The sequence below is a fragment of the Haemaphysalis longicornis genome, unplaced genomic scaffold (genome assembly GCF_048455015.1).
Source record: "Haemaphysalis longicornis isolate Haplotype H1 unplaced genomic scaffold, Haemaphysalis longicornis Haplotype H1 scaffold_10, whole genome shotgun sequence".
Classification (NCBI taxonomy): domain Eukaryota; kingdom Metazoa; phylum Arthropoda; class Arachnida; order Ixodida; family Ixodidae; genus Haemaphysalis; species Haemaphysalis longicornis.
Window position 1 is genome coordinate 116,219,587 of NW_027526204.1, and position 23,248 is coordinate 116,242,834.

Below are 23,248 nucleotides of genomic sequence, written 5' to 3' on the forward strand. Positions count from 1 at the left end.
AAGCCTCTATGCTTGCTAGAAGCCTGAACCAGCACTTGCCTATACACAGCGTAGGTTATTTAGAACAACCTACATTTTTTGCACCCCATAATGGATGTCGGAACACTACCTTGCTAAGACAACGTTAAGTGATGTGATGCAATACTTTCGAGCGTTCAGCAAGGTTGAAAAAACTGTTCTACCTTACATACGATTACCAGGAACCGTAGTGCCTTCTGCCAAAGCCGAGAGCCCCGAAGGCCTGGAAGTTGTTTTGGTCTTGCATTTTCCCTGTTTCGTTTTTAAGACTTTGGCTGTTACCTTTGTTCAAAAGATTTCTCAATACAGAAGCTGACGCCTAGCTCCGACTCTCCGCACAGGACCGGCTTCGCAGGCATGGGGCCATGCCGAAAATGTTTCTTCCGAAGCAGTGTCGAAAACTATACTGTAAATCACGCCTTGAGCTAATGTGTGCGATTTTGCCTTTTATGATAATAAAAAGCTGTGCATACGCAAAATCTGGTGCGGACAAGCATCAAAAGTCAACTGAGCGCCAAAAGACAGCAGGGAGAGCAAGCCTGAGTAAAGCAGATGACAAATGTGAGAATGCCTAAGCCGACGTAACGAAGACGCGCTTTCGCTGCACCACCTGTGGTCGCGCTCACCGCCAATGGCGTCAGTTCTCTCCCTGCCTCCCCCTCAATCTTGCTTCATGTGTTGCCTCCAAAAAGCGCCCTCCCTCTCCCCATACGCTGAATCCGAACCACCGTCTGTCTCCCCGTTTCCACGTGCGGGCATAGCTTAGTCGGAAAGACGACGGGCTCTCGCTCCGCGCTTCTTCGGGCCCTGGTTCGGTCACTGGCGTCGCCAGCAGTTTGTTTGTGTACCCAGGCTGTAGCTTGTAGTCAGTGTAGCCTGGGATGTTTGTGTAGCCAGCAGTAGCCTGGGTGTTTTCTTCTGACGCGGACACAAACATTCCTTGGTAGGTTAGAGGTATACTGCTTTCCAGTAAAAATACTATGGAAAACTCTGCCGAAAACTGTCGTACTGTTCTTGTTCTACAGGGTTCGCAGTAAGGATACTATAGAAAACTCTGCCCAAAATAAACCCTTTAGAAGAAATGAAGGACGACTCATCGTTCTGTTTTTGTTCTATGGTGTTCGTCTTGTGGGCAGTTTTTCACAGTTAACTCGTACCAACTAGCATAGGTTCGTGTTCTAAGACAAAGGACTAACACTCATCCTTTAGCTTTTCACCTGTTACATAGCGGTATTCACCTATTTCCTTAATGTGAGTCAATAAGAGAGAATAATGTTGCATTTAACGTCAGGATGCTCAATTTCAGCAGATGCCGATAACTAAATGAGACAATGTTAGTGAACCAGGGTAAAGTCCCTGAAGAATACGCCGGATGTATATAGACACGCGTGAGAGTGCTTGGTAATGCGCTCGGTACCACCCACAAAAAGGACGGCGCAAGGTTGGCCTTTGAAAATCGTGCACCCCTCGGTCTAACAACGACGATGGTTGAACGCGAAGCTTTCTGGTGATGGGTTCTTTGGTTCGCCAATCCCGACACTGCGCGTATGTATTGCTCTGTAAGTACGCACCACCTTTATAGAATACCCACAGCAACGGTAGGGTCAGCACAGCGTAGGCCCAACTTTTGGGTTTGGGGTTCATGGCGTGAATTGGTACGTGCTGCTTGGTGTACAGTGAGTACTTTTTCGAGTGTGTGCAAGTTCAAGGTATTAAACCTCGAAATAAGACACTAGGCCTAAAGCCATAAGCATTACAATTCGAAGTTACGCCTAATGTTCGGCGGCTAGTAGCTTTACGGCATGCTGAGAAACGCCATTCTCATACTACGTTGAGGCCTGGGCAACGGCTTTAAACGTTCACATCAGATCCTCAGAAAAGATTCTGGCGAGTTTCAATGAATTTCAATGAAAATTTTGTAAAATTGACTCAACAAATTTGATTATGCAGAGAATTTTTATTGAAGGTCTGTTGAGGATTTTTTGTGTTTGTATAGAAAAGCTGGCACCATGTTGTTATTCCTTTTCCGTTGAGTTCATCACGTGCAATTTTCTTTGAGTTCCAGTTAAGACTCAACTGAATTTTGTATTGTCATTTTGTCGATGTTTTTACGACTGCTCCCTCACTTTTGGTGATATTTGGTTTAAAGGTTTTTGTGCGCAGTTACTGTTGCGGTAAAAGCTCATTAAAACAGGTGAAAGTTCGTAGACTGTGCTATCAATAGGTCGAGACCACAGCTTAATTTGAAGGTCCTTTATTCTAGCTCTTAGACATCGTGTAGTGGCACAAAAAATTACGAGACGAGCCGAAGCGGCTTTTTGGAGGTATACGTCATTCGTATTTCAGTCGCACATTCGTAACCCGACTTCCTGCAATGAAACAAGGTAACCACAACGTCGTGAACACACCACAGCATACACGACACAAACGCAAACAAACACGGCATGGGATTTCTACATTCTGTTTTGGTTCACTTCATGTGTATATAGCCGCCGCCTGTCAGATGCCGATGCAGTGATGAGGTGTGCAAGAGATTGCATTTTTACAAAACTCAACATTATATTCCCAAATTGACAATACCGGTCAACATAGAACATCAATGAATGCAGATATATTCTTTTTTCACTTTATGGTTACAAGTTGTAATCAAACACTGCGGGAAACGAACTGCTTACAAGAACGTGTGCGAGCACGCGTGCGGCGGCCAGATTAGGCTTAGCTTATCAAACGATATGTGAGCCAGGTATCAGTGCCGCTGCAGGTAAGAACCAGTTGATCCAAGGGAAGAGGGGAGAATTCCTATGTTAATAGTTTTAGCACTCCCTCTGTTCCTTCCATTCCGATTGTCCCGTGTTTACCGGGACCCGACTGGGCATGCATCCGTGGGCAACGCAAAGAGGACACCCCCCACCGTAACAAAAGCGCGGGCATGGGGAGGGCCGGTCTGCGGAACTAATCCACCCTACCGGTACGAATTCCCAAGTGCCCAGTCGGGTCCCGGTTAACCCGCTACGCAAGGAAGACACGGAACATACGTATGCCAGAGCTGTCTAAAGAAAAGGTTTTTTTTTTGTCCGCATTTCTCGAACTCTCGCTCAGACGGTTAACCACCTGCTAGTAGTAAGGAACTTAGAACTGCTTGTTTTCCTAACTTCCTAACTGTAACAAGTTAGCTAGGAAGTTAGTTTTAATTTATTTGGTAATATTGCCAAGCACCATACGTCAGTGACACGGTGTGCGCAAGCATATTAAGCTTTTATTTCCCTGGACGGTTCGCCCGTCCTGCTAGATATCAAGGGCTTCACGCGAGGCTGCTAATGTAGCCGCCATATTGTCCAGGTACGTAAACGTATAACAAAACGTGCGAATTAGAATCCACACTACCATAAAGAAATCTGTCACAAATATGCGACCGTTCTACACCTACGTTCTAAAAGAGGGCACTTTCAAAATAGCAACTAAAAAAAATCAACGAACCCTTTACCTCCTAAAACGGGGCTGCACGCAAACCTTGTCCTCAGTGAGGCCGAAAACTACCGAAATCGGCATACAATGACGCCGAAACGAAAACGAAAGCACTTCTGCCAAAATATATATGCAAAGATCGAAATGAAAACGCAAAGCCATCAATCGACCGTAGCGAAATACTTTCACTTCGCTGAGCCTTACCCGAACTGAGTGTTTGGCATAAGATAGTGAAGATCATTCTTTTAGGATTGCCGGGAAAGCTTACGTTCTTCAACAAATGCTCGCTCTTCAGCGGAGCGAACCACGTGCGGCCTACCAATCCCGCGCTAGAAGGGAAACTGCGGGAACAGACCGAGGGAATGCTATTGCGATGTGGTGTTTTGCGAGCGGCGGCGCTGATTGCCTCCCATTGTCACTGGATATGGCGCGACACTCTGCGCGCGGTACCGCGCCAGCTGTGAACAGCGAGCCAGAGCTGCTCCCTATGAGCAGGCAAATTCAATCTATACGCTCCACGGGGCAGCAAAATTTTATCCATCGCCAATACCCCCGAGTGAGTACGTTAACGCAGCTCATCCGCATCATCACCATCTTAATAAGATAACCGGGATAAAGTTGGCTTTGCTGCAAGGTGTTCTACCGTACGCCACCACCGACGGCGCTAGTCATCAAATATAAGCTTCGCTTGAAAATAGTTCTGAAAATTCTCCACCGTACGTAAGTGGCTATAAACTTAAGGCTAAGAGTTACACTCGTGCTTACACACTGACATTATGCCCTGCATGTGTTTACGGTGGACGTATCGGCCTCGACCGTCATGTTTCCATTCGAGTTTTCCACAACAAGGACGCTCCTGATTGTCAGCATGCTGTTTAGACACCACCAACTTTAAGTTACACAGCGTGATAGACGTATGAACTTGGGCTTCCCTGTCGCTTCACGATGCCTGGCTATGCGGGCGCAGTAAGGCGAGACCAGCGTGTATCTGGTGTCAGAAAAAAATCCATTGGCGCGCCCTGCCAGAAAACAGCAGCAGCAACAGCCTGGGGAAAACCGGAAGGTCCATTTAAAGCAAGCGTCCATTCAATATGTTTGCCGAACACCTCCAACACATTAAAAAGTAATGATGGAACACACTTGTCGAGGAATCCCTCGGCACTGATCCCGGCATATCTCATCGAAGAAACGCCGCGGTGGGTCAAAAAGAGAGAGTCCGGAGCGATGCCAAGGGTGCCGAAACAGGGTCACAGGGCCACGACGAGAAGAGACAGCCTTGTGGGCCTGCACGGAAGGGCTTGGGTGCGCTATGGCACGTCCTCGGCCCTCCGCAGCAATGCATGCCTATGCTGAATGAGGGCACCACCGGAATACAGTTTTGTTCCTGTGTCACGGTTCACTCCGGCATTTTCCCCGTGCTGGGCAGGCTTCTGTCCTGTCGGAACACCTCCTCGCACCAGGTTAGGCCTCACCGTTGGTCCCATAAGAAGGCGCAAAAATCCGCCTCTCTTAAGAGTCGCTGAAAAGGGCGTGAACACGAGCCCCAAACTTCGCTGCAGCAAGAGCCACAAACTGTCTTCTCCGAACGCGCTCATCCGGTGCTTGCCATGCGATCCTGGGCAAATGCCCCTCTTCAGTTTCTCCGCCGTTTTTTCCTGGTCTTTCGGCCGTGACAGTTCGTTGCAAAAGTGAGCTATCGGGCACGATTACAAAACACCGCACGGTCTTCACACCACATCACAACATTGTCATGCGTCCCAACAAGATGAGGGTTAGACGGAGAAGACTAAGGAGGTCTCCTGCGCACACTGTGAAAAAATTTACATTTAGCCGCCACTTCCACACAAAAAAGCGTCCTTGGTTGATGGCGCACGATGTCACGTCTTGAAAGTACCGAAGTAGCAGAACAGCGTTGTCAAAATCGACAACACGCTCAGGACTGGAAGGGGAGATCTTGACTGGCCGCTACTCCTTTCTGAAAAATGGAAAAATGAGAATACCAGGTTTAGATATGGCTTACTTTACTTTACGCAGTATGTATATTACTGGAACGTTTGCAGAAATTGGAACAACAAATGAACTTCTCATTTCTGGACAACTAGCTACGCACAGTTACTTTATCGCTTGTGTTAGACGTCCACAGTGGTGCAGCATATTTCCTTAGAAGGGCAAGCATGGAGCTGTTAAAATATTCCTTATGTCAGGATATGATATGGGTACATCAACATTGTCGAATTTGTCACTTGTGCTTAATTGTACAGGCATTAAGTCATAACCTGTGCAGAGGTCATTCGTAACGGTTCATGTATGCCGGGTCATGGCTGCTAAAGGGACGTGCATTACTTTCTTTAGTACTCATTCGGTCCACCTTCAAGCAATAAGATATGACGCTTAAGCTTTAAAGGAAAGAAACTGTGGGTGCTGATGCCCTCTGATCGACGGTGGCACCACTCATGGTATCCTTTGTATTGAAAAAAATCTTGGCCAAGAGTTTCACGAACAGAAAAGCGCTGAATTAGGCTAGTAGTAGTTACGCTGCTTTCGGGTCATTCCGCTTCCTTGGGTTGGACCCCAGTCCCAGTCACCACTTTTTGTTTCATCTAAACGTGCTGCAAGTTTCGGAATTTTCGGACGCCTTTTGTGGGCGCCAGCTGTGTGCGCGCTTTCGCCAACATAGCCAAGTAACACGTTTGGTCAGTAAACCTGAAGAAACACTCCGTGTACTCAAAATTTCAGTGGGCTTTGACGGGTTCCATAGCGTGTGTCATAAAAAAAAACAAAATAACAATAAAACCGTGCGCCTTGGACCTTTAACAAACTTTCAGGAACTTTTAACCTGCCATTTGCGCTTTAGAACAATGGAGTCCCTTGCACCAGGGTGTCAGAACGAAACGAAAACCGGAACCAAAAACCGAAAAAAGAGACATTTTTGGACTTAACAAGAGCGCTAACGTAACGTTATTTATATTTCGTTCAGGAGCGAAACCGAAACAAATATTATTTCAGTTTGCGGTTTCAGCGGCAATTTCAAGTATTTCCGGATTTATTTCAATTTCCACAAGCGAGGTGGGATAGTGCCGCTGACTCGTTCGGATAAAGTCCTATTTGGTCTCGCTTGCGCTCTCTACTTCGACTGGTTTTCTACCTGCTTCGATACTCGGCAAAACTTCCCCATGTAAATATTACCCGTTCAATAAAGACCTTCTTTCTATCTCTCTATTGCTCCGTCTGTGTCGATAGGCGCAGGGCTTAGCTCCCCGCATAATTGCCGCGCGCATCTGTCTGCGATGCAGACGTCGTACTTTTATTTATTTATATATTAAAATATCCACATTAGCACTGCGGCATGGTTGTAGAGGGCGTATGATACATAAAGAATTACGAATATTCGATACACAAGAAACTGCAATGTTTGGCGTTAACGTAAGCATACACAAATTGCAGCGAAAACAGGAGATTACTGTCGCGCACTCAATGGAAACAGTCACAAGTCATAGTGCACTTGTACGTTAGTTAGGCGAGAACGTAGGGGATTCACAAAGCTGGAACCAGCACTGTCGGTAATTGAATTCCTACCTCTAATGGTTTTTTATAAAAAAGACGCTTCCGATGAGGATGTGCGCCATGAATATTCACCAGTGCTGTGGCCGCTATCCCTTTGGTGCTGTCCCTATCAATTTCTTGCTGTTATTTATACTTCGGGAGCTGAAGGTACTGACGTTGGTTCTGTACTTCCTCCTCTGATGTACTGGTTTTCAGATTAAACGCAGGACATTTTAAGTTTTATAGTGTTTCATGAGAACTTGTGTCACATAAATAGGAGTTGGAAACATAGCACAAAGCCGGATTTTGAATTGTCTCACATTCATTCCTAAGAATTTTAGTGTTCGGGTCCGAGACCCTAGTGACATACTCAAGAATTGAGCGTACGCGCGCAGCACTCTGGTTTTTTGAAGCTTGGAGTGCTCGCATGTAACAGTTGTATATTTCACCCTAATGGGGCGCCCCAAGCAAATAGCGCTGGATGACTTTTCATCTACGAAAGCGTGTCAATCAAACCTCGGGGCCAGGTTGAGGTCTGCCGGAATTTAGTTTCTGTAGGCCAGGGTGGAAACTTGGAGCGCCATTTGCAGCCGTGCCATCAAAAAGTATGCGACGTGGAGTGCTTACAGAGGCCATACAGACAAAACACAAATTTGGTTCATTCGAAAGATTTCCTAGTTAGATTCATATAGACACCACTTTTAACGTGAACTTCACTCAAATAAGCTATATAATTATGAAAGAACGAAATGGTCATACGACTCACTAGCTAATTTCCAGCAAAAGAATCAATGACGTAATATGCACATCTGTGTGATTGGCTGAGGCCGCCAACCGCAAACGCAGGTTACGCAGGGACTATAAGCTTGCAGAACGAGCTGTTTTCGCCAAAATGTAATGCAGTTAATTTTATAGCAGTAAGGATGCGGAGGGGTAAAAAATCGACGTTACGAAAGTGCGCGTAAACCTAGAAGTACGAGTGCGCACTGTTGTTGGTACTGCGCGCACTATGCTCGCTTTAGCTTTACAGTAGTATGGCGCTTTGGGGTTGTCTCACACGACACTGGCCGATTGGCGTAATTGAATTTGTCACCTGACCCTGTTTGTCCAGCATACTCCTTGTTTCACGAAACGATTACTACCTACTGTAGCAAGAACAAGCCAGGTGCAAGTACGGAGAGAAACAGAGCAAAGGCGGACAACGGTCCAACGCAGTATTGTGGCGGCATTTAGGAGTAGTGACGGTAAACAGCGCGTTACAGTGTCTGCTGCCGACTAAACAGCGCACTAATGTTTGTTTGAGGACCCGTCCTTGTTACGCCAACGCAGACGTCACGAAACACACGATTGGGCGGGCGAATCAAAATTTGAAATTATGTTGATGAATGACCCACTGAATAAAGCATCGTTTGCTGCCGGAAAAGCATTAGGGGCACTATAAAACAGCAAATCTTTCGAATAAAATAAAATTATATTTTTCCCGCAACGCCCCTCTAATCATCGTCGGGTTTTTTCGTTGGCAGTTGAGCTATTTAACGACATTTTTTATAAAAAATTATAAGCATCACTTAAGCTTTTTAATATAATTTCCTATGGCCGAATGTTTTTTAACATAATTTCCCAAAGTGCAATTTTTGCTTTCGCGCTAGCACAAACCGGTATGAACCGCTACGAACCAGTACTTTATTCGTTCCGGAGCATAACTTTTATTTGCGGAACGAAATACAAACCGGAACGAAAACCTATTCGTTCCGGCACCCTGCCCTGCACTGTCGAAGCAGAGGAAGTGCTGGAAAAGCTAGTTGCAGGTAATTCCAAGCAAATATTTTCACGCACGGGTTTGTTATTTAGACATCTGATCAGATCACGCGTTGCACCACGTTAAGTTTCATGCCAAGCAACCCACGCACGGTCGTTTCGTTCCTGTAAAGAAACTATGTTCTGCTCACATTACTCCTGCTACTTTTACCGCGCGTGCTACCAGGCTCTGTTGCGAGGCAGCCGCCGGCACTCGCCATCTGTTCCGCTCCGGTGGCCGCTTTTCATGTCACTGAGTGACGATACCTCCTAGAGATTAGATTGACCTTGCTATTAGATCCTCTTGCTTTAATATTGCGGGCACTGTAAATTTGACCGACATTCATTCCTTTGTTTCTTTACTAAGAGAAGTTAGAAATCATTTCAAACGAACTGTTGCCCACTAACAGCTTATTATTTCGATGCTTTCATAGGCATGGTAACGTGTGACAATCATTGGATGCACCACGAAGCGGTGCAAACCTGCATTTTTCTTCTGCGCGCAGAGTCATTGTCGCTTTTTACTCAGTGTTAATTAGCTTTCAGAACGGTTTAATCATGCAGAGTACCTCGTATTCCATCGAATGTCCTATAATGCAAACCTGCTTCAAAAATACCTCTTTCAGTATAACTGCATGCATATGTACGTATATAATGACGGTAATTCCCTATTACCTTATATTTAAATCATTTCGCGAGCCTTCAACCAACAACAAATTTTGACATTGTGGCCCGCAAACCGGATAGAAAGTGCGTTACCATTAAGGATAGCATTTAACTTCAGAGTTGGTAGTAGAAGGCTTGATTCGAAAATAAGATGGAGTAAAGCTGCACTTACGTTGTACAGTGTCAAGTCGGGTCAAGGGCGTTAAGGAGCTCCGATGTGTAACCTCCGAACCTCCTCCACTGGTGCTGAAGACGGTCCAGGTGGGATGGTTGGTAACCTTTGGGATGGGGCTGTGTGGTGGTGCTGTAAAAATCATAATTTAAAACACTAAGACGCACCGCCCAGCTGTTTTAAACATGCTTTCAGCTATACTATCTTCATGAAAAGAGAACAAAGTGCAAAGTTTTTCTGTAGACAGCCGAAAGTGATGGTGGTTATTCTCATAAGACTACACTGCAGACCTGCTCAATTCACTTGAAATTTTCGTGCTCGTGCCACTCACCCGCTATCCATTGGTGTTCTTGAAACAGCTTGTGACGTTTTTTTGTTTCAGTTTTTGGCTTTATCCTGCATCTCTTTGTCACCCTTTTCTTACAGCGTTACGTTTTCACTTGCTTTTGGAAATTGATTGGACATGCATTCCTCATTTAAAGAACGCTGGTGCTGTCTAGTATGTTATTATTATTTGCCCCTATTTTGCCTGAATTTTTTTTTATTACGTGACGTCACAGGTGTGTACCATGTTAGTAGATTTAGTAGTTTCTCAAAGCTATTGTCTACTTATACTTCGTGCAAAAGTAATCTTTCACCTGTTTAGTGGACGGGTGATTAAATCTAGTGACAGAGAGACATACTAACATTTCGGGGTTAGGCAAGTACAAGTATCGTATTGTAAAGACGTGTGGTACCGTCAGAAGACTAGCTGTGCTCGAGTGCAGCGTACAGTTCAGAACGTCACCACCCTAATGTGGTGTTACGAATCGGCCAGCGCCGCCGTACTTCCCCGCATCACTCCTCGGCTGTGCGGCGAAGCCACTCGTGCGCCTTCGAAACAAGCGCAACCATGTCAGTAACAAGTTGCGACAAGCCGCGTCAGACGCTTCGCTCTCAGCGCATTTCAAAACTTCGGTGGTTGGCGGCGAGGCTCGTCTCCACGCTCTTCAAGGACACAGAGGCCCCGTCGATCGCAACGGAGTCCTCCTCTCTCCCCTCTCTCGGACTCAACGTGCGCGGAGGCTACCGACGACTAACGAACACTGGAAAGAGTGTTGTGTGTGTCTGTGACGTTCATGGCGTATTCCCGCTTGTTGCGTTTGACCGTTATCGCTTTTGGGTATAAATAGAGCTGCCCAAGCGTTGTAACTCATTCCTGTTAGAGCAGCGAATCGATGTTGTCGCTCTGCTCGAGTCCTGTATTGTAACCTCGCCCGTCGGGGCATTGTTCTTTGGCTTCGGCTCACCTCTCGCTATGAAGTAAACAGTTACGTTAGCCTACGGCTTCTGGACTTCACGGCTGCAACAGCGGCTGGCCGCTCGCATCATACAAGCTACCACTCGTACGTAGGAGGCCACGGAGCTCGGATCGGCTGCCCCCGCCCGGTCGCAACAGTGGCGAACAAAAATACCCGAAGAAAATAACGTGGGCGAGGGGCTTCCAGGAACATAAAGAGCGTGAGATTTATAGACCTTTATTTGCATCGTGAAGCTGCTATTGTGCGGAAATGGTTGTTCTTTAAATAAAGGATGAATTCTTCCTGACTATAATGCACAAACTGGGTTAAAAAACGTGATTGGAACTATGCAAATGGGTTATTATGTTTATTTGCCTTCAGTTCCGTGTTTTTGTGGAAGTTTACATGAATGTTCGTCTCTGGCTTTTTTATAGCATCCATAAATTTCTAAGGAAAACAAATTGATGTCACTTCGTGCTTTCATGGTACTGATGCAAGCTCTGAGTATTACGTCGGTTAGGTGGGCTGTTTTGCCCACTTAAACGTTTTATGCAGTGGTTTAAAGTTACCTTCCACGCAATTTGCCAAACACCGTAACAAAATTCATCCTAAGCTATGAATATTTGATTTTATGTACGAGATATTTGGTGATTAGCCATAGTATTAGCGATATTCTTACTGTACATGCAGTCGTGCAGATCACTTACGTTGTGGTTTCCCAGTATCCGTTGAGGCGGTCACAAAGCTCGGAGATCCTATCTTGACACTGTCTTGTTCCATGTTGAAGGCCTCAACGTAGATAGTGTAGGTCGAGTTGGGGTAGAGGTCGGTAAATTCATAACAGTTATCAGTGGTGAAATCGAAGAATGAATGACGCGCACCACTGTAGCCGACCTGATAGTTGACGGACTCATTACCCGCCTCTGGGAAAGCCCACCGGATGGCTATGGACCTGTTGCTCCCCCGCAGAATTTCGATGCTTGGCCTAGCCGGTGCATCTGTAAGGTATTTTGTTATATAGGTTTGAACGCCGTGATGAAATTATAAGTGAGCGTTGCTGCTACATAACCGAGCACAAAGTGACAAAACCGTTTTATTGCAATGCAATGCCTTTCGCAGCGGGCAATTTATTATTGATTCATTTGCGCATGCATGGAGGTTTCAGTGCTTGCTTATTGGGGTCGACGAATTCGACACCGTACTTAGTGGGTTTGAATGATCTTTTTGAGCAGTTTGTTCACTTGCTCGAGATTTATTTTGGATCAGCCGTTCATTGTTCTTCTCGACGGGAGTGCGAACTTACGGGCTGTGGCCAGGAGGTCTATTTTTATGGAATGAAATGCAATACCCCTAAAAATAGAATCGTATGCTTATTGGTGAAGATGACCCCTCGAAAACAGGGAGTAGTGAATTTTATTTCGATATTAATTGTTTCCAAATGCTTTTTATTTTTCAGATGTGTGTGGTAAAAGTTAGACAAGAGTGCACGTACACACAAATATAAACAGTTCTTTTTTGCTTAGGAGTAGTTTGTAATGTTTTTCCTGTAACATGAACAATATTATGAATAGTGGCTGTTCTTGCTATCTAATTCGTTTCTCACTGGATACTTTCGCTTTTCCATTACACATTCAGTTTCTGCTGCGTTCTCCGTACTATAGGCTTCTTAATAATACAATCTCATTCGTCGAGAAATTACAGTTTTTAAGCGAGGGCTACTAAGATACATAAATATACTAAATATTCCGGCAAGTTCAACATGCATGTTTGAGTGAAATGGGCACTTTAGATAAGTAAATTATTTTCAATGTGATCCTAATTTATGAAATAGGTTATTCAGATTCAGATTAAGACCCAGTTTTTTCCCTGTGTAAGTACAAGCGAAGGTTGGAGAAAAAGCTGCAGTACTGCAGCTTTACGAAGCTTCAACCCCCCGGTTACTAGGACAACACTTCGTACAAGGCAAACACAGCAGCAATAAATTACACGTGTAAGTCATACATTTTAGATCTAAAAAGCGTAGTATAGCAGCGTAATACAAAACGGAACAATCGCCGGAGTAAAAAAAAACGATGACTGCATACATAAATAACAATAGAAAACAGTACTATACAAAGTATAGGGCAGGGGCAGTGCAAGTGTCAAATAATGCAGTAAGGTAAACATCACTAAAGAAACACTGCCAGCAGGTCCTTTTGGGTTACTTACATTTGCTATGTCGATACCTCTTTATATTGAGTGTTGAGTGATCTCGGTATTATTGAGCTTAACATTTAATTCCCGATGTTAGTCCGTCTCGCGGGTACAAACCGGTATTAAAGATTTATCATGCTGTACACAGAAATATTTCGAGTCACGTTGGCCAAGTTAAGTATTTTAATTGTGTTATGAAGTCACTTATTTATTAATGCTGCACAAAAGTGATAGCCGAACAGTTTTTGTACTCAATAAAAACAGACTGATTCATTGAAGTATTGGTTATTACTCTGATGACTATACTTTGTAGTCGAGAAAGTTTAGAGATGTGGACATGGTCATGGCCCCCCATACTAGTAAACAATAGCTAATATACGATAGAAATAATGAATAGTATATAGTAAACCTGGTTCATTGGCAAGTAATTCGTGATTTCGACAAAGCAATTCTAATACTCTATAAAGCTTCATTGCTGCCCGGTGTGCTTGCAAATCCCAGATCATATGCTCTTAAATATCGCGCCCAGAGTTTTGAAACTCTTTCTTACTTCTATGGGGCAGCCATCGAGATGCAAGTTATTTACTGGACTTATTTTTTTGCTTTTTAAGCTCGGAAAATAACAGCTTTAATTTTTTCACGGTTTCGTATTAAGCCATTTTACAACTCCCATTCAGTCAATTTAGCAAAAATTTCATTGCCACCGCCTATCAAATTGGCCCATTCTTCATCGGCTAAAAGCAAACTCACGTCATCGCCGTATATTACAAATTTTACGCGAGAGCTAATTACCTTACTGTCATATGTGAAAATGTTGAATAAATAACGACCCATTATGCTTCCTTCTCAAACGCCAAGGCAGGTTCGCTTTGTTAAAGAAGGTCAGTTATTTATGGTAACATAGTGCTGACGGTTGCCAAGGTATGATTCAATAACCTTACGTGCCCTACGACGAATACCATAAAATGATAATTTCTTAAATAGTAGCATGTGGTCGAGAAAGTCAAAAACCTCCGGGAAGGCTATAAATATTCCCAAAACGAAGTGTCTCTCTACGATTTGGTGGAGAATGAGTTCCTTCTGCCCTTCTGCGCAATTAACGCCACTTCAGTAGACTTGTGTTTACGGAAACCGAACTGAGCATCCGATAATCAGTTTTGCTTCTCTGTAAAGGACGCAAGCCACGAATATAAAACATTTTCAAGGACTTTCGAGATAAACGGTAAAAGTGGTATGAACCTATAGTTTCCAAAACTGTTTTCGTCCCCTTAATTGTACAGTAAGACTACTTTCGCGGTTTGCACATTCTCCAAAAAATACCGCTAAAAAACTTGTTGAACATGCTTGTCAGAAGGCGGGAAATTATGTCAGCAATAAATTTTTGAGGGCGGAGCTTAAAATCGAAAGAATCAGAACTGTTGCTATTTCTCACTGGATAATTGTACAAAATACCTGGGCCTCCGTTATTGGGGTTAGAAATACTGAGTCTGAGCACAAATTTTGGATCTTCATAATGTTATTGAGTAATATCGGTGAGGACAATGCCGTGACAAAATATCCGTTGAAGGAGTCTGCCAGATCGCAGCCTGTTAATTGTCTGCCATTAATGTTTTAGAGGCTCTGTTGGCGGTGCTTTGGGGCCGAGGAGTGATCCTATCTTTTTCCACGTGACGTCGCATTGTAACTACATTCTAGGAATATGGTGTTAAAATAGTCGTTTCTAGCCCAACGAATTTTTTTGCGGAGGGTATTGCAAATTTTTTTTTGTATTAGTCTTTTGAAAGTTGTGGTTACGGCAGGTGAGAAAGTTGGCATACATGACGCCTTTGATTTTGCTTTTTATAGCCCCTTTTGCAGCAATAAAGTGAAGTGCTAAGAAAGAGAACTTCTCCTTACACCATTCGAATGAGCGTTTTGAAAAGGGGTATGAAATCTGAAAGCATTGATAAGTATTTGCTGTTGCCTAAAAACAAGGCCTTCTCGCCACTTCGGGTTCAACTGGCTTGAAGCTCAAAAATATCTAACATTATTGAACCTTGAATCATTTCGGAGTCCTTAATACTACTGAAAAAAAACGACATAAATAAAAATTTAAACATGTAAACGAGCTAGCACTATCTTTGATGTTTTTATGACCTTATTAACGCTTCTCTCCTATTCCCTCCCCCCAAAAAAACCCCACTTGCCTACCAATTGCGATGGTGGCGCCTCCAACGCTCACTCAGATTATGCCATACACGGACGAAAACTCTTTCGGCACCCCTCACACTCAACCACACTGCCGCACGCACCACAATGTTTGGAATTTTTTTCGCAATTAGGAGTGATTTCCGCAGTGCCATTTCACTTCCTCACCTGAGGTTATCAAATCCAGTTCCGTGTGAGCGTTACAGGTATCTTCGGCGACACAAGCAGCGATGTGCAGAAGGTACCTCCGTCCAGGATTCAATCCCCTGAGGGTGAAGATTCTGCCGTGGTAGATCAGCACCTCGCCGCCGACCGTCACTCGAAAAAACTCCTGCTCAGACAACCGCTCGACCACCACTGTTGCTGTAGTGTCTGTGACGCTTATGGTTCGAGCCTGTAAGGAGGGCGGGGCTGAGAGAAAAAAATGCATTTAATAAGGACGTTGTTTTCCCATTTTTTGAGAAATTTGCAATTTCATGTTCCACATTCTGTAATTTTGTATCTTTCTAGGTCGTTTTGCAAAAGTGAATCTGCACTTCTTGTAATGCGACTCTCATGATTACTTTGCACCGTTTGCGCAGTAGTATAATGCGTAATGTTAATGAATTGGCCATGTTAGAGGCATTCAGGTCACACTTCATATTTTTACGTTCTTTCGCGCGAATTACAAAACATATCATTACACGCCTCGAGCGCTGCCTCTAGGGGCACCACTGAAATCTCTCTCGCGGCCCGTTTCGGACTCAGCCGCGGGATGCTCCCGCCCGCTTCCCACAGTCGCGCTGTTTTTGTGGCACGTTCAAGAATGAGATTTACCGTTTGCATGCGTTCAAAACGCATATTATGTGGACCAGTCACTCTGTTCGCAAATATGGTGTATTTCAGAAAGTACAATCGTTCCTGACGCGATCTCAGTGTGTCATGTATGAGCGAGCTTGGTATGTATGAGCGACAGGTGTGTGTCAAAGATGAGCATCGCGAAGCCGGCACATGCACGGAGCTGATTGGAATTCTACTGCCACCTAATTTACTTACAGGGTCCCCGTAAGCAGCGCTTCCTCAAATTGCCATGCGCACACGGCTATACGATGAAAACCGATTTTGTGCGCTTACATATTCTAGCCGAGCGGTCATACCCGACAGCACACCAGTTACGCTTCTAATATCATACGTCGTATATAGATCCCCACACTGGACAAGTAATGTGGCGTAAATTTCATGAAGATTCTACGAAAGGCGTAGGGTGGATAATACAAAATTATACCGGGGGATAAACATCCGACCAAGAATTCAATGCTGGTGTTTTTGTCCTGAGATGGGGTCTCGCAGACGTTCATCATCTTCTACATGTATCCCCCGCAAGAGGTGCGGCGACTGCTTGTAGAGCACGCCGCCTCCTCGACTAAACGTTATTCCAAACATCTTCACATGACTCAAGGAGCCCGCAAAAACTAGTACAAACTAAGATCAGATGGCCTTATCTGATACCACATTCTTCCAACGGCACCTTTTATTGTTTGTATACTCCCTACCGTGTACTTCAAAAATGCGCCCGCCGAGTGATCAGCTCTTCGTTGAATTAAAAAAAAGGAAAATTAGCGCGCAGTTTGTGTGTGTGTGATTACTAAAACGTTCATTCCTTGATTTTGTTCCGCGTTCAGACACAACGCCGCAACGCTAGTTCGCCTCCACCCCCGCCCCCATTTCCTGAGAAATAGCAGTGCATTTCGCATCTGTTTGGGTCTGGTGAGTCCTACTGACTTAAGTTTAGACGAACGTGTTTAGCGTTCCTGAAGCTGCACTGGTTTTTTTTTTTCACCCCTGAACGACCTATTATGCTTCTCCATGACTTGTAGACTATTTATTATTCCGCGGTTTTATTGACTTTTCTTGGTTCCCTATAAGGCGCGAGGGTCACATATTTAACGAAGCAGAGCTTTGCACTAAACTTAACATTTCTTCGTGGCTTATATTCCATTAAGAGGCACGAGTGGTTGTCAGGCGCTGGGTAGCAACATCACCGAAACATTTTTCGACGGAATATATATTCGAAACGAAGCCGCATCTGTAGTGCACGCTGCAAGACTAAACCAACGTCTCAGTGTGCGAGTATAAGGTCTAAACGTGACGACAATAATGCATTTGTGTCTGACGTGTGCGGAAGTGGCGGTGCTGATATGCGACTGGCGTCGCTGCCGCCGGTAAGAGCAGTCAGGAAGCCCGCAGGAACGCGTCCCCGGATTGCTTTTGTTGGCGTTCGAGCCCTCTAAAAAGCCGCAGCTATGTTTCGAGGTGCCCTAAATGTACTATTTTCTTATAGCTATGACAAGAAAAAGTTGTTTGGGTGCGAAAATGCAAGACGAAGCGAAAGAGAAGCAAAACATTGCATAGATCCCTATCAGCCATCCAGCGCTCCTCCGCAGCCATTGCAAAGCTCGATGCGTATAACAACACCCTTTGCAAATAGGGCATACGGTTTCATAAGCTGGGTGTAGTGTAGCTAAGCGCCTCTGAGAAAACTTCCAGCTCCGCGTAGTAGGTGATAAATGCCTTTGGAAGCACCCAACCGATTTACTACCTTTTTTGCGGGCTTCTTCGAACGTCGCACAGGTACCAATACAAGAAATGTTTGTCCGTTGCAAGGTGTGAGGGATCGAAGCCACGCACCACCGCTACGGAACAAAACATTCCCCCGCACCTCCCCGAAGGGAATCGTGCAGAAATGCGAATGCATTGGCTGCACCGATGAGTGTGTTGCGAGTAATGGCGTAATTAGTGACGAGAGTGTGAACGTAATCATTTATTCATCAGCACCTGTTTGTGTTATCGTTGTACCTGACGGCCACAATCACTGCCTTGTGATCGCTAAAGTGCACGGTCAAAGGGTCTTTGAGAAGCATACGCGCGTCACAGTTTCGCGTAAAGACCAGATCAATGCAACTCCCGTGAATGGTAGTGGGGCACGTGTCGAAGCCGGCAGAGAGACAATGCATAGAGTGCCTGGTCTGCATGTACTCGACCAGCCACTCGCCACTCTTCTTGCGCACGTCAACGTTGAAGTCGCCAACCAAGACTATGGGGTCAGAGGGTTTGGAGCGCACGCGCACACTTTTTATAGCCGCGTCCAGCTGCGCGGCAACGGCGTCTCGAGCGAGGTTGGGCGCGAGGTACACGGTCACCACAAAGACTCCGTCTCCGGTGTAGGCAAGGGTGTACAAGTCCTTGTACAGAGACGTGTCTCGAACGGGAGACGTGGCAGCGGCGTGCGATATCAAGTTCCCATACACGTTAGACACCAGACTAACACCGCAGTACTCGCCGTCCTTGCCGCTTCGAGCAAAGTAGTACTCGTTGACGGCGTCATCAGCCGCATCACTAGCACTCGGGCAGACACTGCGATCGAGGACGAGGAGGGACGCCTGTCGTTGTTGTCGCAGTTCTTCGCTGAAGGGCAAGTAGCGCTCGACGAACACGTCCACACCACCGGCTCGGCGGGTGGCAATGGCACGCGCAGGAGAGATAACACCTGCGGGCGCACGCCGACGGAGCACGACAACCCCCGACTAAGAAATGCATTCGCATTTACGACGACGACGACGACGAAGGCCGAACTACGAGGCGCGCGCTCAAGTGCGCTCGCGCTGGAGGAATGCAGGGGCACGCCGGCCAACGGAGCAAGACAACCCCCGGCTAATAAATGCATTCGCATTTAAAAATCACAACGACACCACGAAGGTTCGCTCGGCTCATAATTTTGCGTTATGCCATAGTAAAGAACCAGTACCGGCAAAGCGCTGAGTGCGCGGTGGACACACCTGCGCATGAACAAAACTGGATTCAGTACTTCTGCGCATGCGGAGTTAAGTCGGCCTCCTATCGTGTACCGTACGTACCGGAACTGGTTCTCCGCTCATAATAACTCTGGGATATATTTGAGGTAAGTTTTGCGCGAACTGCGTGGTCAGAGTTAAAGTGCAGGAGCAAGGTAAAAGATCATCGTAACTATTACGTTTCCTTATGCAAGGAACGGCGACAAGGAAGAATATACAGCAGGATGCATCTCATAAGGTAGCGATTAGCCAAGCAATAAATTTAGCATCAATCAATCAATCAACCAATCAATCAATCAATCAATCAATCAATCAATCAATCAATCAATCAATCAATCAATCAATCAATCAATCAATCAATCAATCACTGTTATGAGCCAATACCATCCCACATTATTACTTTAGCAGCAAGCGTAACTCTCGTTATCCCTTAGTATTCATACACCCTTTCAAGAGCGAAGCTCTTTAATTGGATTGGATTGGAAAAACATTTATTGTGCCTGCGGTTGAAGTCCAAGTTAGGACTTCAGACTTGGCCAGTGTCGTCCTCGCTGTCGCCACCAGGGTTAGAGGCCCCCCGCCCGTTACCGGGCTGCGAAGTCTCCTGCCTGGCCAACGCCACGATGACCCGCTGGACGGCCTCGAGTTGGAGGTCTTGGTTGCCAGATCGCTTAGCCTCTTCAAAAGCGGGCGGAAGCCTTCCTGATGTAGAATCTTCTGGGAAGTTCAGACAGTCCCAGACGATGTGCTCAAGAGTCGCGGGGGCGTTGCGTCACACCCTGCACGTACCGTCGGGGTGTGCCTCCGGGAAAATCTTGTGCATGAATGCCGGGCTCATGACCGTTCGTGTTTGGAGCTGCCTATATATGACTGCCTGCTCCCTGCTCAGCCCTTTACAGGGCGGCGGGAGCGTGCGTCTGGCGAGCCTATAGGCCTTGGTTATCTCGTTCAAGCTGGTCATTGATCACCGCTTGACCCGGCGCGGTCCGTTAGTTCGCGCGCGCGGGCGTGTGCGGTTTCGTTATGGTTGGCGTTGGTGTCCGACACTTCCCCTGCGTGTGACGGAAACCACTTTATTCTTGCCATTTCCCGGTGTCTCGGTATCTCGTTTAAAATCTTCGTCGCAGCAGCAGAGACCCTGCCTCGGGCAAAGTTCCTGATTGCCTGCCGCGAATCGCTGAGGACAGTGCGGCAGCCCGTGTCTTTGATGGCCAGTGCGATGGCCACCTCTTCGGCCTCTTCGGATGTACTGCTCGCCGTGATGGCCGCCGCTGTGATGCTGCCCCCAGCATCGATGACAACCACGGCGAATCCTCTTCTGCTCGCATATTCGGCAGCATCCACGTAACGGGCGCCTGCGTCGCCGGCGTGCAGGTCCGCCAGCGCCTTGGCCCTCGCCTTGCGTCTGCCTTCATTGTATTCGGGGTACACGTTGCGCGGGATAGTGTCCACGCGAATTTTGCTCCTGATCTCGTCCGGGGCGGGCGTCTTGGCTCCTTGTTGTTCGTGATATCGTATTCCAAGCTTCTCCAGGATTCTCCTACCGGCCTTGGTCATGGAAAGCCTCTCCAGCTGGGCAATCCTCTGAGCCTCGGCGATTTCGTCGAGGGTGTTGAGGATGCCCAGAGCGTACAACCTCTCCGTGCTGGTGGATTCGGGAACTCCGATGGCCGTCTTGTATGCCCTTCGGATGACTACGTTGAGCTTGTTCGTTTCGTCCCTCTTCCATTTGTGGAAGGCGGCCACGTATGTGATGTGGCTGAGGACGAAAGAGTGCACGAGCCTCGTGAGGTTCTCCTCGCGAAGTCCCCTCCGTCTGTTCGACATTCTTCTCATTAGCCTGATGGCGTTGGCCGCCTTGCCGACGACCCGTGTCACTGTTTTCCCGTTGCCTCCGTGCTCGTTAATAAGCATTCCCAGAATACGGATATCTGTGACTCTGGGTATAACGGTACCGTCTTTGGTGTAGACGGAGATTTCCTCGCTGTCGCTTCTCTTTTCAGCGCGGGGACCTTCCCTGGGCCTGTATAGCAGCACCTCGGACTTACTCGGTGAGCATCTGAGGCCGGTGCCCTCGAGGCTTTCCTCGACCGTCCGTACCGCCCGCTGAAGCGCTTCTTCTACTCGAGCGTCGCTGCCCTCGACCCACAGCGTGATGTTGTCGGCATATATGGTGTGCCCGACGTGCTCCACCTCTGCGAGTCTACTGGCGACCTCGATCATGACTAGGTTGAATAGGAGCGGCGAGATCACCGACCCTTGAGGGGTGCCTCGGCTGCCGTTGTCTTTGGCGTCCGTTGCGAGATCCCCCGCAACGATTTCTACCGTTCGGCCCGTGAGAAAGCTCCCTATGTACTCGTGGGTCCGCTTGCCCATGTTCAACTTAGAGACTTGGCTCAGGATCGCCGAGTGGTTGACATTGTCGAAGGCCCCCTGTAGATCCAGGCCCATGACGGCCCTTGAGTCTCGGGTGTCCCTGTCGACAATGAGGTGCTTCAGTTGTATCATGGCGTCCTGCGTGCACAAGTGCTGCCGGAATCTGATCACACTGTCGTGGTAAAGGTCGTTGTTTTCGAGATATTCTTGCCACCGCGCTAGTAGGACGCGCTCCAGTACCTTGCCCACGCAGGATGTGAGCGATATTGGACGGAGGTTGTCCGTGCTCGGCGGCTTTCCAGGCTTAGGTATCAGGATCATCTTAGAATGTTTCCACTCCTTCGGTACGACTCCCGACCTCAAGCACTCGTTGAAGTATTTCGTGAGGGCTACAATCGAGCGGTCATCGAGGTTCTTGAGTGGTCCGTTCGGCACGCGGTCGGGACCCGGAGCCGATCTGCTGTTAAGCTCTTGCAGAGCCGTCCGCACTTCCTCGACGTCGATGTCTCTGTCCAACCTGTCGTTTGGGCTTCCAAAGTAATCTCTGTGGGCGACTTTTGGCGTGGAGGGGATGTATTTCTCCAGAAGTTTCTTCTTCACCGCATCCTCGCCTCTTTCCTTGATTTCCACGTGTAGGATATTTGCAAGCCTATCCCTCTGATAAGACTTGGTCTTTGTCTCATCCAGTAGGTGCCGGAACAGGTTCCAGGTTCTGCCGTTGTGGAGTTGGCCGTCAGCAGCGTTGCAGAGCTCGTTCCATTTCTGGATGTTGAGCGCGTGGCAGTGCTCCTCAATCTTGCGATTCAGACCGGCGATCTTCTTCCGCAGCCCTCTGTTGAGCCTTTGCTTCTTCCATCGCTCTTGTAGAGATCGTTTCGCCTGGATTAGATGGAATAGCCTCCTGTCCATACTGTCGACTTGAACATCCGTCTCGATTTCTCTCGTGGCCATCTTCACGTCCCTGGTAACGTTCTTCATCCAGGCGGCGATGTCTTGGATGTGTTCGTTTTCGTCTGCGGCCTCGTTTCTTTGCCTGCTGAAGGCTTCCCAGTCGACCCATTTGTGCTTTCGTGCCTGAGGTGCGCTGGCTCCACTCAGTCGCACTGTAGTTTCCACAATCATGTGATCCCTTCAAAGGTCTAGTCCGGTGTTCTTCCACTCTACGTCCTCCGCCACGATGTTCTTGACAAAGGTGAGGTCGGGGGTGGTGTCTCTGGACACCGAGTTGCCCGTTCTCGTCGCGTTGGCAGGATCCGTGACGAGGACGTACCCATTGTCGAGCGCATCCTGCGCCAGGTTTCTGCCTTTAGCGTTGCTCTTGACGTAACCCCAGGACTGGTCCATGGCGTTGAAATCGCCGCATACCAGTAGCTTGGAGCAGCCTGCCTGTGCACTGGCCTTGTGTAGAAGCGCCCTGAAGCGCTGCCTGCGTTTACTGGGGTTGCTGTAAACGTTGAGGATATAAATACTTTCCTTTCTTTTCTTGCCTACCACCACTTCCGCAAAGACGTGATCAATTGTAACGTTCGTGAGATTAAGTTCTAGCATTGTGTGCTCCTTCCTGGCCATGACGCATAGTCCCCGGCTATGGTCGTCGGTAGACCATAGCGCTCTGTAGACATGTAGGGGGCGACGCACTGTTAAAGTTTCTTGGAGTAGGAGTATGTCTGGTTTCCGGTCGCTGCTCTCGATGTGTTGCAGTAGAACTGCCCACTTCCTGT

The 23,248-nt window shown here is 47.0% G+C and overlaps 1 protein-coding gene across 1 annotated transcript in view; it reads right to left on the bottom strand.

The window, feature by feature from the left end:
- Positions 1–2,256: 2,256 nt before the first annotated feature.
- LOC144159169 (tenascin-like) overlaps positions 2,257–23,248 on the bottom strand; it is a 47,093-nt gene continuing 26,101 nt past the window's right edge. Inside the window, exons 5-8 of the mRNA XM_077690495.1 lie at positions 15,490–15,732; positions 11,649–11,939; positions 9,662–9,793; positions 2,257–5,458 (exon numbers count right to left, since the gene is read on the bottom strand). Coding sequence (XP_077546621.1) covers positions 5,361–5,458; positions 9,662–9,793; positions 11,649–11,939; positions 15,490–15,732 — 764 coding nt within the window. The 3' untranslated portion in view covers positions 2,257–5,360. The remainder of the gene's footprint in view (positions 5,459–9,661; positions 9,794–11,648; positions 11,940–15,489; positions 15,733–23,248) is intronic.